An 18502-nucleotide genomic window follows, 5' to 3' on the forward strand; every position below is an offset into this window, starting at 1 on the left:
ACTGCAATCCTCAGTGGTGAAAAACTAATGGACCTTCAGATATTGTTGGGACTTCAACTTTCGCAAACCTCCCCAATCATCATGGCTACTGAGTCAAGAGTGATGGGAGCTATCTGGCAGCATCCAGAGGACTAGAGGTCCCGTCCCCCCATTTCAACTGGAGGTCTTGGCGGCAGAACCAAGGAATTTCTGCATATTAAGCATGCACTCTACGCCTACAGTTCTTCTTACAAAGCCTCATAGGTATACCTACCTATAACCCAAGGAGAGACAAGAGGAGCTTCTTGGTTTCATGGTCTTCACAATGCCTTACAAGCAACTTGCTAGAAGCAAGCTATAAATGAATGTTTATTGCATGGCTCATTGTTTTGACTGGGTCACAGAAACCTTGTTAGTTTGATGCACAAGCTTTTTACAGATAAGGAAAGAACATTGGGATTTCGTAGGAAAAGTCCTATGTTTTGGTGGTGACACTAAGTCTGTACAGCTCAGCGTGTTTTATACTTGCCATCCTTATCAGAATTTTCTTCTAAAAACAGCAAAATGAGAAGTAGACCTTGTTAAACTAATCTTACGTCTTGAAGTTCATCCCACAAAGTGGCCTTTCACTTTCACTTCGACACAGATCTCTTGCAGTAGATCCTTGTGGTTCCTTATCCAGTTTGTTGCCACACTTTATGACAGCCCCGCTCCAGCTGTTGCTCATTTTTAGCTAAGCCAAGTGTGCACTCCTGGTTCAAAATGGTGGCTTCTAGTATCAACACCTTCTCCTGTATCTCTAACCACAAGTTGTAGAGGACCCCACTACCACTTCAAAAGAGCCAACAGTCACCTCAGTGTAGGCCATTCACCAGGTCTACCACATTTTGCGACCTATCATGTAAAAAAATTAAAAAATACATATATTGCCAACCATGTATTGTAGCTTGCCAGGTGCCAGCTCCTCTCCCATTTCTTTGAAGTTTAAGACAGCAAACCTAACAAGCTCTTCCTCCGTTGACTCACATAGCTGGTAGGCTGCCTCTAGATTTCTTAGCCACCTTTCCATAGCTCAAGGAATCACACATAAAAATCAAAACTGAAACAAAAGATCTACCAGAAACAACACAACAGTCCAAATCTGTTGGGGTTGGGCTACAGAAAAGATCTGAGGGGCGCAAGGAATTGTGGAGCAAGCCAAAAGTCAGGAGCAAAGGGCAAACTAGGAGACAGGGATGGGGCAGTACTCAGAAAGACCTTGCTGCTCAAGCAAGGATCAGGTGGAGGAGGATGCCCTTTATGCTTCTTCCTACCCAGAAATATTTAGTGGAAAGTCTGGGTGGGCAGAGTCAGTCCTCAAGGCTCTTCAGTACCTAGGCTGCCACCTGCAGCTCAGTGGGTCACCACACGGGGCAGCCACACGCAGATCCCAACAGCTCTTGACAAAAGCATGGAAAAAATGGGATCTGACAGAACTGCCAAACCGAAGGAGAGAAGGCAACAATGCAGGGACAAGAAAGGAGAGCCAAGTACATGGGTTGAATAAATTATAATTAGCTACACATTAGAGGCTCTTTTTCCTCATTACAGTCAAGCTAAATGCCAAGTGAGTGAGGTACACACAGCCCCTTCTGAAACTTTCCAGCAAGGAGGAACTATTCATCTGAGGGCTAGTAGCTATTGATAAGCCTTAACCTCCATGAACCATGGGGACGTGGGTGGCGCTGTGGGTTAAACCACAGAGCCTAGGACTTGCCAATCAGAAGGTTGGCGGTTCGAATCCCCACAACGGGGTGAGCTCCCATTGCTCGGTCCCTGCTCCTGCCAACCTAGCAGTTCAAAAGCACGTCAAAGTGTAAGTAGATAAATAGGTACTACTCCGGAGGGAAGGTAAACGGCGTTTCCATGCGCTGCTCTGGTTCACCAGAAGCGGCTTAGTCATGCTGGCCACATGACCCGGAAGCTGTACCCCGGCTCCCTTGGCTAATAAAGCGAGATGAGCTCTGCAACCCCAGAGTCGGCCACGACTGGACCTAATGGTCAGGGGTCCCTTTACCTTTACCATGAACCTATCTAATTCTACAAGAACATATAAACTTAATAGACAGCCAGTTCTCAACATATGATGTGTCTTAAGTCATATTCATATACAAAATACAATTCCCTCACTTATATTTTAAAACTACACTTGGAAACAGAGGTTGGGGCAGTGTCAGCTAGTGGCCATTGTGGGGAAGGCAGAGAGGCTGGCAGCAGGTGGAGCCAGAGCCAATGGCAGGCTCTTCCTGGTTCCCTCCTCCATGCTGAGGAAAACACAAAGATTAAGGAGCAGGAAGGTGGCCACCATTACCACCCTCAGGACTGAATGTAAGAAGGCAGGTGGGGGAGCTGGCCAAGGACAGACTCAGGTTGGTGGTACAGTGCCCCATTTGCCTTTACAGATGAGCCTCCATTGGTTTGGGGGGAGCTGCAGTACCCCATTTGGCCTTATAGACTAGTGTCCACTGGTTGGGGGTGGGGGTGGCAGGGCAAGGGGGCTCCCTCTGGAATCTAATTCATGAATAAACTGTGCTGCTATTGCTCCTAGAAAACTGACTTCAAGGGCTTGCATCACGTTTCTTATGTCTGCCGAAATAGCCAAAAGACTAATGGATATTTAAATGAATGAATGAAGCTGTTTAAGATCTCTGCATCATACTTTCTTCTCTTCTCGCATACCAGTGGCCAAGTAGAAATGCCCCCAAAGAATGCTTTAAGACTCTTGGTCCCATGACTATCTGGGTTCCACGTTGTGTTTGCTGTCACAGACATCTCCAACAGAAATGCAGTTCTGCTGAAACATTTAAAAACTAAAAGGAAAGTTTTTTTATAAAAACAAAAAACTTTGTGCTTGTAAAATAATTGCTTCCAGAATGTTTCCACTCATTAGTTCAAGATTTCAGTAGTGCTCTGCCAACAATGGTTTTCCTGTTCCAGTTACATCTGTACAAAAAGATGGAATATTCATCCTTTATTCCTCCTTCTCGTATGTCAAATAAATTTCTTAAAAGAAGTTTTAAAAACTTGAAGTAGATGAAGAGTCTACCCAGACATGCTGTTTCTGATGCAACACTGTCCACCTGTGGGATTGTACCACTCCAGAGCTTTGGAGTGCTGCAATCCTACAGGAGGATGTGCTAATGGATCGCTCAACTTTAAAATGTGGTGTCCTCTCAGAATTTACCTGCAATCATAATATGACCACATCAGGGATAAAGCTTCTAGCTTAACCTCACCTTGAGATACTAGATTCAGGTAGGTAGCTGTGTTGGTCTGATGCAGTTGAAATAAATTAAAAAATTAAAAAAATGTCCAGTAGCACTAAGTTTGTTCTGGGTATAAGCTTTCATGTGCACGCACACGAAAGCTTACACCCAGAACAAACTTAGTTGGTCTCTAAGGTGCTACTGGACATTTAATTTTTTTTTTTATTTATCTCACCTTGAAATGTTAGCTTTCCAAGTACGGGAAAATGTTGACATGGGGATGCTTACATGAATTTGGATGTGGCGTAGTTTTGTTAATAGGACTGTATCAGGTGCCCTTTTCAAATAGCTTTTGAATGTTGATTTTTATACTCGTCAGTAGCACTGAGGTTCAGTCTCTGAAGTGAGAGCTAACAGAACTTTTAGAAGCAAAAATTAACCAGTCTGGGAAACACAACACTGCCGTCTCTCCTGCCAGGGCACTGACTGCTCACCACACTGTCTTTGTAATGAACCCAGTCCACAATGGAGAAAGCAGCAGGACCAGTACAGGGCCATTTCAGGCAGAATCCAGCTAACACGTCCCAACCGCACAAGGGTTTTTGCTTTCACAAAGGAACTCACCCCCAAATTTCCCCACATGTGCACAGTACCTTCCCTAAATCTGTTCTGGAGCATCGGGGGAAGGCCCAAAACAGATTTAGGGGGTCATATGGAAGAAGAGGGGGGAAGTTTCACTGCAGAAGCATAAATATTTGTGCTGATGGAACAAGTTACATGCAACCCATTGTTTTCATCAGCATGCATTTTGTGTCCACATGTCAGCAGTATGATACCATTCTGCCTCCTGCCTCCCACAGTTCAAATTTTCCAGGCAGAGAGAATCACAGATGCCCAAGCATGAGATATTACAGATTGTGTCAGTCTAATTCCTGCTCAACAAGAATTGCTAGGAAGCATTATCAACCTAAGAAAACCTAAGGAACAGTCAGCACAACCCCTGCAAAAAGGGGGAGATGATCCCATTTTTTTTTTATTCCATTTTTATTTGATTAAAATACTTATATCCCACTTTTCCTTATACAATTCAAAGTGGCTAGTGAGAGAAAGAATATGATACAATGAAAACAAAAAGTAAGATAAAGGAACCAAAATAGCAAGCCATCAAATAAAAGCAATTAAAAGAAGCAACTATGAAAATGTTATGTAGTGAAGTTTCACCCTGGGCCAGCAGGGGGATACTGTATATAGTTTTCACTCAGGTCTGTAGATAGTTTTCACTCAGGTCCACGTCAGTTATTTTAGGCGGGAAACGCTGGGCTGTTGTTGCTACAATGTTGACAGCCGGCTGCCTATAAAAGCAGGCCGGCTGAGCTGTTTGCAGGCAGTTCTATTCCAGCTTACAAAATAAAGAGCTACTTGGAGAAATCGCTGTGTCGTCTGCTATGTCAACCCACAACTTAACAGAAACATAATATAGAGGCAGGTACCAGTTAAGGCCTAAGCAGTAGAAGCCAGCCTCTGAAGGCAAAAAGCCTCCCTAAATGCAAGAACATAAGAAAAGCTTGCTGGATCAGGCCAGTGGCCCATGTAGTCCAGCATCCTATTCTCACAGTGGCCAATCACATGCCTGTGGGAAGCCTTGGCCCATTATACCTGAAGGAGTGTCTCCACTCCCATCGTTCAGACCAGACACTGAAGGCACCCCTATTTAGGGAAGTTTTTAATGTTTGATGTTTTATCATGTTTTTAATATTCTGTTGGGAGCCACCCAGGGTGGCTGGGGAAACCCAGCCAGATGGGTGGGGTATAAATAAATTATTATTATTATTATTATTATTATTATTATTATTATGGCAGTGTGGCAAAGTATAGCACAAACTGCAAGGGCTGAATGTGCACTGAAAGATATGCACATCTTGCCCCCACTGTTAGAGGCAATGTGCCTCTGAATACTGTTAAGTTGTGGGTGAACATATCAGACGACACAGCGATTCTTCAAACAGCTCTTGTTTATTCACAGGCCAGAACAGAACTGAACTGAAGGGTTCAGCTAGCCTGCTTATATAGAGCTCCACTAGAACGCAACAGTAACCATTTTCTGTAACTATCCAATCACTGAACGTCACTTTCAATCCCTTATTTGCTTATGTGGACCTGAGTGAAAACTATCTACAGCATCCCCCTGCTGACCCAGGGTGAGAACTTCAGTACATAACAAATACCACCTGCTGGGAATTGCAGGTGGGGAGAGTGTTGTTGTGCTCATGCCCTGCTGGCCTCTGGTTGGCCACTGCGAGAACAGGACGTCGGACCTTTGGCCTGAACCAGCAGGGCTCTTCGTATTTTCTTACTTTTTTACAATACTATAGATCTGGCGTTCACCATTTTGCACAGGGCAGATGTAGAGAGCTTCAGTGACAGCACGGGGTGGGAGGAGGGAAGGGAAGCTTTAGGAACAAAGAGTAATACAGATGGTTCCCAGACCAGAAAGGTTTGTGTTTGTTTTTCACTAATTTTTCTGTCGTTTTCTAAATCATGATATATGAAAACAATTATTTCCCCTGAAGGAGGAGGATGCTGAAATGTCAAGGGCTCCTTCAGGCTCCACTGTGATAATGAATTATTGGAGAAATAAAAAATTTTTGCTACTTCAGTGAAGAAAGACATTTTGTGACCTTTTGCGGCTTTATGGCGATAATGAATTTTCTGCAGAACTCAGACACTTTCAGTTACTTTATTAAAATAAGAATGCTTGAGGAATGGCTGTGACCTTGACCTTTGAAAAATTAATGGAATACTGATTTTGAAGGAACTGATGAAAATCTAGTTATCTAGACTCTTATTTATTACTGTCACCCCAACCATGCCCATATATATATATATATATATATATATATATGAATGATAAATATATATTTTTTAAACCAAGCAATGTTCTTCAACCATCTTAACATATCAGTTGAATTATTAACTTCAGATACCAGTCATCTACATGCTGATTGTATCAGCTTTATACAAAGATGTTTTGGTTCAAGATGAAAGGCTTTACAAGGAAGTAAAGAAACAGTAGCAGGCTGGACTGGGCAAGCTCCAGATCTTGGTCTTAGGTCCTCTTTGCTCCTTTCACAGAAGGAGCAGCCATTCAAGAGTTCCACTCACGGAATGTTTCCTTCTAGGAGCAGGCCTCTTTCTGCGAGCACAACCTTCCTTCCGTAAACTGGGCAAAATGTTAAGATCCAATATACTGTCTTCTAATGACATCTGAAGCATAAAATAATCAGGTTTTGCCATGAGCTCTAACTTACCCAATTCCCTTTCTTTTTTAAAGAGACCAATTAAAGAGACCAATGGTAATTCTAGTTATTACACAATATGTTGCCAAAGTTTAAAATTTTTCCTCCCAATGCTCTCTTTTCCCCCCAAACAAAGGATTTGGAAAAAAGTAGATTTCATTTCAATGCTTTGTAACATCCTGAAACAAATGTAAGAGAAAAAGGAAATCATTCTTTTCAAAGGGAAAAAAAAACCCCTCAAGTTTGCGTGGACGGTGTCATTATACAGCTTAGTCACTAGGTGGCACAAGACTTAGGGGTTTCATGTTGCTATCCTGCCTTTGTTAAAAGATACAAAAAGGTTCTTGTCCAGCTTCCAGATTCAGGTGCAGCACTTGTTCAGTAATATATATATTGTAAATATATGAGTAAATTGAACTGCCTCATACAGAATCAAGACTTGGTTCATCTAACCCACCCCTGTCTACTGTGACTGGAAATGGTTCTCCAAGGTTCCAGGCAGGGGTCTTCTCTGCTCCCTAAGACTCTTGCAATGGAGACACTTTGAATTAACATGGGAGCTTTTGCATGCAGAGCATGTGCTCTAGCCATACAACTAAACTACAGGTCCTCCCTGCCAGTCTTATATTTTGTAAAACAAAGAACTACAGTATGTGAACTAATGGAAAAAGGAAATGTGGCTAATTAAATTAATTTTAATTTTCAGTAAAGTATCTAAATACAATATTTTGAAGGAAATGGCTGGTTAGGATGGAAAATATGGGAATTAAATTGGTTATTATAGGTCAATGGGCAAGGGAAACTAATGAGGGATATTTATATTTTATTGATATAAAACCTACTTCTTTTTTCTTTTTTTCTATTCAGGATCTGTTCTTCTACTTGGGCTATGTGTCTTCATTTTTCAATTGCAGAAAGGAAACAAAAACAGTAGGCTCATTGGTTATCTGGCAGACCAACATTAATGGCTGCATTCCACATGGTGGATCACAAGCTGTAGAGGCATAATCTATCTGATTGCCAATTTTAGGGTTGAACCAAACTGCATTTTATTGAAAGCTGCTTCTTTCCAGTAGGACTTCATATCCAAGTATCTGGATACATGGATAATCTTCCTGGGAGTTTGAGACCAAATGGCCTGTATATATGTTGCAGCCATTATCTTTCTAAGGTTTTAAATTCACCAAGTCAGCAGCAGGAAAAGATCATATCAAAATGATGGGATTTGTTAACACACTTATTTTTTTAAGTTTCAAATAATGTCAGGTGTTAGCTGTGCATGAACATAAAGGGCAAAGCCATTTTTATTCCTTTAGAGAAAGCACACCCACACATCTATGGACCCACAAAAACAGTACACACCATCTACTTACAATGAGTGTTTGTTCTCTTTATGCAAATTCATGTTTTCCCAGTGGTGAAAAGAAGTATGAATGGCACAAATCAATTTGGCTGTGTAATAAGTCAAAAGAATCTTTTTAGCCCTGGTGAAAAATGGGGCCCCTAGGAGTTAACTGTCCCATAATAAAGACAAATTCTTCTGGTGTTCCTTGCAGACGCAATATATAATGTCACTGGAATTCAAAGGTGATTTATTATAAACCAAATATCCACACACCATAAAGTATTACTTAAAAATGATACGGGCAATTCCATCATAAATTATTGCACCAATTCAGCAGAGCACAGATATTGTGCAGGTATCCACAAATGTGACATACAATTTTGTAGAACAATGTAGAAAACTTTGCTAGACTGCACAGTCCACACTCTGATAGAAAGGAATACCAGTGAAAGGCAATCATGGATGGCAATGGAGGTTGTTGAAAGTGACAGCACACCACCAAGACTGGAATGTGGCACACCAGTGGCACACGGTATAATTCACAAGTCACAGAATCCCACTGCGATCAGGAGAGAACTCTATGCATTTATTGGTAAGGTTCATAGCACTTACAAATGCCTTCACGGATCAAATAAATCAGCTCACACACCCTGCCATCAGCTGCTCAGTCAAACTGAAAGCCAAGCTGTGCATTGAGTCTATGAAACTATGGATAGTTAAAGCTCACTATTGTTATTTTTAATCAGGGAGCTTTAAATATTGCACATGTACCTTTAACACTGTTTCTGTGCATATAATAAATTATTATGAATTAAATGAGTGCTGGGTGGTTGTCAGATTCATACCGAAGTATGGCTGTTCCATGCAGCTATTTGTTTCGGCAGTTATTAGTAGAATGTACCAAGTAATGTCCTTAAAAATATCAGATTTTGATTAAATTGGCTCAGACTAAGTGCCTCTTAATTTCTATGCTCTGGGTCAATGCCTTCAAGCAAGCACAACCATAACCCAACTACAACCAGTAGGCAAGCAGGCCACTGTATTTCAGTTTATCCATTTGCAGAATGCATAGGATTTTGAGCAATGGTGAAAGAGCTTTACATTGACATTTCTCTACCTAGCAACACCTTAAAAAAAAAAGTTTGGAAGTCAGTCCTTTGAAGCATCTGATAAAACCCTGCCTTTTTCTCTCCAAGATGATAAAAAGAATGTCTGTCTTGCCAAGGTGGTGAATATCTCATGTTTTATTAATGAATGACCATGACAAGTAAGGAAATATATTGACAGACTTTGGCTAACAACCCTTAGTTCCAATTGTTCCATTACTTTCTCTAGGTCATTCAGTTCAGATTCTGAAAAATAACAATTGCCTACAATAGGATATAGAGCTTCAGTGCTGCTATGAGACAGGGCATCTAGCATTGGCTATGTGGTCAGGAATATGTTTGGTTTAGCAGTTAAGGGAATTTTGACTCAAAGCCAGTTGGTTTTTAATTCAGCTGAATCACCGAAACTTGATGAAATGCCATAAGACTATCTAAAAGAAAGCAGAGGCTTCACAATGGAAGGGCTGACGTCATCCTCACAGCTGCCAAGCCATCAATAACTTGGAGAGCTGTTTTTAAAGAAACGATGCAAAGTTATAACAAATGTGTATGATATTGTACATTTCGCAATACTTTTCCCAGTGCACATAAGTGCACTTAATTTGAAACATATACTTATTATGTGTTTTATTCTTTTATATGGCAAATTCAATTAGCATATTCATTAGGGAATTACATGCTTTTTTTATTAAGTGTTCCGTTTGAAATTTCATATGAAAATATTAAGCAGAATGCCAAGAGAATATGCAAAGGTAGGTTATTGATTAAAGGAGGGGAGTGATTTGTGTGTCTCTATACACTGACTCCTTATTCAGTGTGGCATTGTTGAGTTTCAGGTGGGCACATGTCCACAAGTGATAGCATGTGTTTAGCATGACTTATTTCCTCCAGAACTTTGTCCCAATGCATTTTTAAAACTTTGAAAAGTAGTTTGGCCCAGACTATTGGAGAGAGAAAAGGAGGCTCAACGAACCCTGTTGTACAAACTGATAAGGAGCATGTACAATAACTGCTATTGTGTTTTAAAGCACAAACCAATGGGAAGATCTCCTGCACCAGTTCCACTGAAAGCACTATGCCTTGGCACAGCTCCTATTCTTTCCCAATGGAACTCCTACAGGAGATATTTCCAGCTAATTACAGTCTCCTATCATGCTCCAGCAGGTGCCCTTAGGTAATAGGATCCCAGTTCAGGAAGGTCCAAGTCTCCTGCCCAAAAAACTCACCAAGAAACGATTATATGGGGGCCCAGCAGTGACCAAATAAGCCAAGGTCCAACAGAGGGTATCAGTCCAAGAGGTAACCCAGAGGCAAGGTCAAGCAACAATCAACACAGCAAGGTCAACAGTCAACACAGTATGAAAGTGAAACAAGGTTCAGGTACAAGAAGCCAGAGACCTGTGTTTTTTCCAGCACTTGGAAGGTTCAAGAGGGAGCCAGTGTGGTGTACTGATTACCAAGAAGAGTTGCTCATTAGGCCTGACACTACTAAGCAGCCCTTGTTTGTTCTAATAAAGAGTTAACTTCACTTACTCTGTGTGATTTATTGCTGACCCGCTCCTGACAGGCACTTTAGCGGGTCTCTCTGTGGAAGGTCCTTTGAGGGGATCCTCAGTCCTGGTGGTTCCAGGGTGTTTTTTTATGTTCCTATGGATTTCTCCTGTGCATTTACAGGTTCCTATGCTCCTGAATCAACAGGGCAGAATGAAGCTGCCAATGTCATGTCTAGTTTGACCCTCAGAAGCAGACATAATGCATAGAGGTCAATATCTCTGAATGCAACATATATCATAGCTGAGTACTTCCCATGTTCTTTCTTCACCTCCCCCTTACTGTTCAGAAATGGGCAGAAACATCAGAAGAAAAGGTGCAAGTTATTCCAAGAGAGGTTAGCCACACTCATGCTCAGTAAAATTGTTCCCAGATCTATCATTTTCTGTGGTGAGCTTGAACCTACATGTATTCTATTTGGCGCAAATAATCTTCCTTCCAGAAATCTGCCATTGAAACTGTGGAGGGCAAGTCTGTGTTGAGACAGTGATTTTTGAGTGTCTGTAAAAAAACCTATTGACCTATTCAAGAGCTGTGATGCTCAGACTCATAATCTGAAAATAGGTTGACTATTCTGAGGACTATGACCATGAAGTATGCTTCTAATAGCCTGAGTTGCTAACATCCTAATATGTTTTCCAAAAACAGTCTTTTAAAAAATCCTGCTAAATTATTATGGCTAAAATTAGAACAATAAAGTGTGTAATGCAAAGCAACTGGTCCCTTCAATTTTCACCCAAAGCAGCCTTCAAAACTTTCGATCTACTAAACTGAATGCAACCTACCTGCCATGCATGCACTCCCAGAAGGGACTTGAGAAAGTTGCAATTTTCAGTACCAGTCTGGGGCTGCAAACAAACAGGGCTGCTATGGTCCTGGCAGGCCACCATACATACATGGTTGATGAGTTGCATTTGACTAGAAAGATTGCAAGTCAAGGAGAAATTTTGAAGGTATAATTATTTTTCAGTTTTAAAATGAGTTCCACAGATATTTTAAAAGGCACAAATTAACCAGAGCATAATGTGTTTTAAAGTGATGTTGCTTCACACACCTTTGTCTCAGTCCAACAGGAGTAAACACTGGCACAGACTATAGCTGTGCACATATTTCCCTGTACCAAAAAGACTCATGCAGAACAGAATTTGCCCAACACACGCTCAACCATCTGTTTGGTGAGAAGGCAGAATCAAAGCCTCCATTTTCTTTTGCACAGACAGAGGGCCAGTGCAAAAGAACATGGGGAGATGCCTTAAACTGTGCCAAACCATTGTTACCTCTGGATCAATATTGCCTACACTGTTGGCAGTGACTCTCCAGGATTTCAAACCACATTCTCCCCCAACCCTACTGAGAGATACTGGGGAATGAACCTAGGACCTTCTGTATGCATAGCCGAGGGTCTGCCACTAAGCTATGGCCCTCACTAGGGCACTGAGATCCAGATGCCATGTACAAAGCTGTTTTCTTTCCTCATGACTGGAGTTCATGAATTTGAGAAGCAGCCATGCTTACCTGGCCTCCTGACATGGGTGTCACGGCAGCTTACTGGAAGAGGTGATACATGCAACTGGGAGATCATCACAGTGCAGACGCCCTGACAGAACCAATCCAGTGCTCCCAGCAATGCATCATCACTGTGCCAGACTAGCCCCTCCTAGTAAGATGGAATGACACCCATGCTGGCAAACCAGTAAGTGCTGCTGGCCACTCATTGCTTAAGCTCTGTTAGCTTTGCATGCAAGAATTTTCTCAAAGCAGAGTGAACAAATAATGCAGAGAATCCCTATAACAGAAGGCATTGTTGTAAAAGTGTCGAAAAATCCCAGTGAATACAAGTCTCGGGCCCGACTGCTCCTACATTCTCCTGCAGTAAGAAAAAGGTGGAAAGGATGGCCTGGGTAGCAGATGTTGATGCAAGAGAACCTAGAGAATGACAAATGATGTCAGCTGGGTGCATAAATAAAGATGATGCATTTTTGTGATGTTTCGCTGGATTGTTGCTTTTCTTAAGTATCAAGCGCTATTCATACAGAATGCTATTCATACAGAAACTCTCATTGCCTTGAGATATACTGTATTGCTCAAAATTGGGACAGGGAGGTGTAGGGAAGAAACACACACACACACACACACACACACCTCATATGCCAAAATGACTTCTGAGCTGTTTACAACAATGAAATCACTGTCAACTGTCAACTCATCTGGGTTCAACTAGCACCACAGAATATGGATTCCAGAAGAGGAGCTGTGTTAGAAAGTGACATTCATAATGGGAACCAATAGACAGGATTCTTTTGAGAGAAGTTGGAACAGCCAGGATTTGAACCAGCCAGCTCGGAGTAATGACCCAGCCAATAATGGAACATGTACTCATGTTGCTTCTGTACAGAGAAGCTGCTGCTTTAGGCAGGTATCAAATCCAAAATTACTGTATAACTTTCGAACTGCTAGGTGGTACGGCTAAGCACTTCCTGAAGGCCGTTCCTTGTGGCTTGGAACCTGTCCCTTTCTTACTCTCAGAGGTAGAAGAGCAACAGCTCATGGTAGAGTGGCCACTTTGCTGGAAGAAGGTCTCAGGTTTCATCCCTGGTACCTCTAGGTGGGGCTGGAAGAGACCCCTGCCTGAAATCCTAAAGATCTGCTAACAGTCAAGGTAGACAATACGCTGAAGGCACATGATGCAACAACCTAGATGAAGCTAAGAAGATCTGGGTCTGGTCAGACAGTGTCGGATTTATGTATAAGCTAAACATGCTATAGCTTAGGGCCCCACTCTCTTGCCCCCCCCAAATATACTTCTTCTTAATTGTATTTCAGGGACGCGGGTGGCGCTGTGGTCTAAACCACAGAGCCCAGGGCTTGCCGATCAGAAGGTTTGAATCCCCGCGATGGGGTGAGCTCCCGTTGCTCGGTCCCTGCTCCTGCCAACCTAGCAGTTTGAAAGCACATCAAAGTGCAAGTAGATAAATGGGTAGCACTCCGGCGGGAAGGTAAACAGTGTTTCCGTGCACTGCTCTGGTTTGCCAGAAGCGGCTTAGTCATGCTGGCCACATGACCTGGAAGCTGTACGCCGGCTCCCTTGGCTAGTCGGTGACCAGAGTCATCTGCAACCGGACCTAACGGTCAGGGGTCCCTTTACCTTTGATTGTATTTCACTATTAATATACCTCTTCTTAATTGTATTTCAGTTCAACAATTACTTTGATAAATTATGTATTTTGTTATGTGCAAATGGCTTTAGATACCTATTAGTTCCATAAATTACCATATAACATATATTCAACACAAAAAACAGCAACAATTTGTTGTTGACAGCTGGACATATAAAGGGCCCCATTACCTTCAGTAGCTTAGGGCCTCATCAAATCTAAATCCAGCCCTGGGTCAGGGTATGGATGAGACTGCTTACAAACTCTATAGATGCTACCTTGCATTCTACAGAAGGGGGTGAAGGTGGGATATAAATACAATACACAAAATATGGGGGGGGGGGGAACAGGTCACAAATGACTCATTTGCAGCTTTTGTCAGGGAACCAGCCAGCAATAAATCACATGGAGTATGTGAGGTTAATTCTTTATTAGAAGAAACAAGGCTTGCTCAGGGGAGCCAGGCCTAATGAGCACACTAACACTTCTCAGTAAGTCTTGCCTACCAAGGCAGTTGTGGAGGCTGAAGATCCCCACCTTCCCACAGCTGTCTAAAACTCCTCCTCCTCTAGGTCCTTCCCAAACAATCTGAGACTCTCTTGATGAGTCTGTCTCTGCTCCTCCCTCTTCATACCTCTTCTGGTTCTGGGAGACCAGGGGAGAAGGGAATTTGTCACAGCAAGAGTGGGAGATACCTTGGCTTCTTCACCAGTCTGACTCATCTCTGCCTCTTGGCCTCCCTCTTCTTCTGCTCCAGCTTCTGCACTTCTCTTTGCCACAGACTGTCCCTACTCACTAAACCCTTTTATCTGTTCAGCTTCCGACACCTCCTCTTCCCAGGCTTCTCCCTCTGACCACTCATCATTGTCCCACCACCAACCCCTGGCTCTGAGCCTCCTTCCCTTGGGGGTTCCCCAGCTGGTGCCTCCCACCATTCCTCGGGGTCTAGCCAGCCTATGACATCTGTGCCAGTTTTCTTGGAACAGCAGCTGTCACCTGCACCAAACTATTTAAGGCAGCCATTGCAAAACACAGCCCCCAAAGAAACCCAGAGAAGGCCCCATACAGCCAAGGGAAGTTGTGCAGCATGTGGCTTCCAGGCCATGCAGAGTGTGCCAGCAAGTCCCACCTGGCAAAACTTCATAAAACTTTACGCAGAACTAGAAGGGCTAAAATGCATGCTTGGAGGCTGTATGACTTAGGAGGATGTATGCTTTTTGTCCTGGCCCTGAGCCACACTTCATTTTATTTCTGCCTTCTCTCCTCTCCCTCTCCTACTCTCTCGCACACACATGCAGAACTGCTTGTCCCCTGTGCCACTTGTCTTCAATTGCTACAGGCAAAAGGGCAGCAAAGAACGCGGAGCCCAGGCTCCCACAGAGTGGAACCCCAGTCCACTCTTTTGCTTCCTCGACTTTCAACTTGGCGGGGGGTGGGGGAGCCTGAAAAGGACCGTGCAAGGCCGCAGGCAGAGTCACAAAGCCTGGGGAGAACCACGCGAGGAGGGCTGCCATCTGTGGTTTTGGACACCCCTTTGTTATTACATAGTAATTTCATTAAGGAACTTAGAGAGAGTGTAAAAAGGATATGTTCCAATGAAAATCTTCTTAAACAATCCCCACATTGAAAAGCTTAGTCTCTGGCAAAATAACAAAAAGGAAAAGGGGGGGGGGAATAGCTGGGCAGAGTTGTAAAACAGACAGTGTTTAAGCGGAGAAGCAGAATTGGCAAAGCTTCCCATCTCTCATGATTACAGCATGAAAGCAGCCATGGGACTTGGAACTTCACAGCCACGTAGGAACTAGAGCCCCCCTCCTTTCTCTCTATCTGCTAGGTTAACAAGAGAGCTTTATTGTACAAGAAAACGGCATGTGCATGTATATCCCCAACTATCAGAAGATAACCGCCACTTTTCAGGGCTGGGGGCATTTTGGTCCTTGGCATGGTGCCTCACTATGTACCTGGAGCATGTGGTTATCTGTCAACAGCTCTACACTCTGGGCTGCATTATGATTTACATATGAGCAACTTTGGAGCACGAGAGAACGCAACAGACTCTGGGAATGATTTAGAGTGTAGTTAACCATGCTCTGAAGATGAGATCACTGCAACACTTTATGGCATAGTGGCAGAATGGCTGGTGTCCAGCCTGATTTAAATTCTTCACCCAGAGAGAAAAATAAAAACTACATTGATAGGGGAACCCCCAGCCCCCCAACTGGGCCTCAAGGACCTGTCCAAAAGTTCCAGGAATTAATAATGGTAGACTTACATGGAGACGGATCCACAAAAATCGGGTCTATGTTATGAAGCAGCTCTGTTCTGGGGGAAGGTTCACCTTCACTAGAATAAAGTTTATTAGGAAAGGCATTAAATTTCTTTCTACAGTTTAACAGAATCTCAGCCCAGCTATTTCAATCATTCCTTTTGCGATTCTCTCAAGAAAAAAGGAAGTCTGTTAACTAATTAAGTATGCAAAGCTGCTCAGAAATTTAAACAGGATATTGTTTGTACCAAAACCAAGCCAGAAGAAGAAAAGAATTGGGAGCACACTTTCCTTTGAAGCTCTGCCTCCTGGTTTCATGGTTACCATCACATGATTGACAAGTGGGTGGCCCTTCCCATCTAGGAAAGTGATCCGTGGTGGTGGGGAGTTCAGGCTGGATTCAGTTCCCCAACCCTGAACTAAGTTACACTCAGAGTAATCAGGAGCCCAGTTAATTTTAGTTATGCATTTCAGGAATGCGTACATTGGCAAAATCCAACATTGGGGAAGCGGGCTTTTATTCAGCCATCAGGACTTCGCTTTTTCCTTTCTCCTCCCCACCCTGCAGCTCCTGTGGCCCCACCAAATCTGCTGAAGAGAGCCAATCAACCAGAGAAGATTTGGGGTGCATAAGGAGGGTGAAGGAGGGGAAGAGGAAGTCCCACAAGTGGAAGTCTGTTCTGCTTGCACATGGCCACTATTTGATGTTACACAAGGCTTTTCTTCACACAAAGTTGAAACTCAAAGGATTTGCATTAATGGGTTAGTCATACAGAGAGCAGACCCGCTGAAATTAATGGGCATGACTAACATAAACTGGTCTACTCTGAGTGGAAAAAGGGACGCGGGTGGTGCTGTGGTCTAAACCACAGAGCCTAGGGCTTGCCAATCAGAAGGTCAGCGGTTCGAATCCCTGCAACAAGGTGATCTCACATTGCTCGGTCCCTGCTCCTGCCAACCTAGCAGTTTGAAAGTACGTCAAAGTGCAAGTAGATAAACAGGTACCGCTCCGGTGGGAAGGTAAACGACATTTCCGTGTGCTGCTCTGGTTCGCCAGAAGTGGCTTAGTCATGATGGCCACATGACCCGGGAGCTGTATGCTGGCTCACTCGGCCAGTAAAGCGAGATGAGCACCACAATCCCAGAGTTGTCTGCGACTAGATCTAACAGTCAGGGGTCCCTTTACCTTTTTATTCTGAGTGGAACTTAGTTCAGAGAAGGGGAACTGAGACTGAACTTTCCGCCACCAACTTCCCACTTGGATGGATGTGCAGGGCTACCTACCAGTCAATAGTCCAATGTAAACATGAGGCCAGAAGGCAGAACATCAATGGAAAGTCCACTCCCAATTCTTCCTTTACATATGTGGTTTGATTTCAAGTCATGACTACAAACAAAAACTGTTCCTTTGCAGGAGTGGCTTGAGCTATGGCTTTGCAGATCCTTTGCAGCTGTGTCTTGAAATCAAGTCAGGGCTGCAAAGAACAACATTCTTTTTAGCTACCCAATAGTTATAAAACACAGTAAGTCAATGCAAGATATTTAGAAAACATTTACCACACAATAAAACAAGAAGACATAAACCTAGCAATAAAAATAATGTAAAACAAAATGGTTTTCACTTGCTTTCTGAGGGTGATACCCAATGTTAATCATATTCAGAGTACAGTGGTACCTCAGGTTACATACGCTTCAGGTTACATACGCTTCAGGTTACACACTCCACTAAGCCAAAAATAGTGCTTCAGGTTAAAAACTTTGCTTCAGGATAAGAACAGAAATCGGGCTCCGGCGGTGCAGCGGCAGCAGGAGGCCCCATTAGCTAAAGTGGTGCTTCAGGTTAAGAACAGTTTCAGGTTATATACGGACCTCCAGAACAAATTAAGTACTTAACCCGAGGTACCACTGTAGACTCATTTAAAATCATGGGAACTGGCTAAGCTGACAGAGAGGATACATGAGAGAGACAACATGGATTTAAAAAAGGTGTGGGAACCATTTATAAACTATATAAAAAGACAGTATAAAGATTTGGACCCACTGGCACGTTTTGACTAAACTTTCCCAACTATATAAGAGGTAAAACCAGCAGGGTATAGAATTTGTTTAATAAATCAATACGGAAATATTGGGGAAGCCAAAGAGGGGGGAGGGGAGAAATATGGATATATAAATTGTTCAGTTAAGATTTGTGGAAAATTTGTTGTTACAATTTGAAAATTCTATAAAAATTATTATAAAATACAATAAAATCATGGGACTTAAGCTCGTTTATTTCAATTGGTCTATTCTAAGTATGACTTCTTTGGCTCTCAGCCAAAATGACTAAAGGTAGGAGTTCAGGAGGCCTTTTTTGGGGAAGCGTTTCAAAGGGTTGTGTCCAATGCTAGTCCTACTCAGAGTAGACCCACTGAAGTTAATGGGTATGACTAACTTTGGTTCATTAATGTAAATGGATCTACTCTGATTAGAACGTACTTGGATACAACATAATGTTGCAGCACCCTAAAGAAAAATACAGTTGCCTAAGTCAACAAATTTGTCCTCATGGGAAATGGA

The 18502-nt window shown here is 42.8% G+C and overlaps 1 protein-coding gene across 1 annotated transcript in view; it reads right to left on the minus strand.

Annotated features, from left to right (window-relative positions):
- ARSB (arylsulfatase B) overlaps nt 1–18502 on the minus strand; it is a 72543-nt gene that overhangs the window by 11644 nt on the left and 42397 nt on the right. Inside the window, exon 6 of the mRNA XM_079995618.1 lies at nt 15950–16020. Coding sequence (XP_079851744.1) covers nt 15950–16020 — 71 coding nt within the window. The remainder of the gene's footprint in view (nt 1–15949; nt 16021–18502) is intronic.

The sequence above is a fragment of the Podarcis cretensis genome (assembly GCF_951804945.1).
Source record: "Podarcis cretensis genome assembly, chromosome: 11".
Taxonomy (NCBI): Eukaryota; Metazoa; Chordata; class Lepidosauria; order Squamata; family Lacertidae; genus Podarcis; species Podarcis cretensis.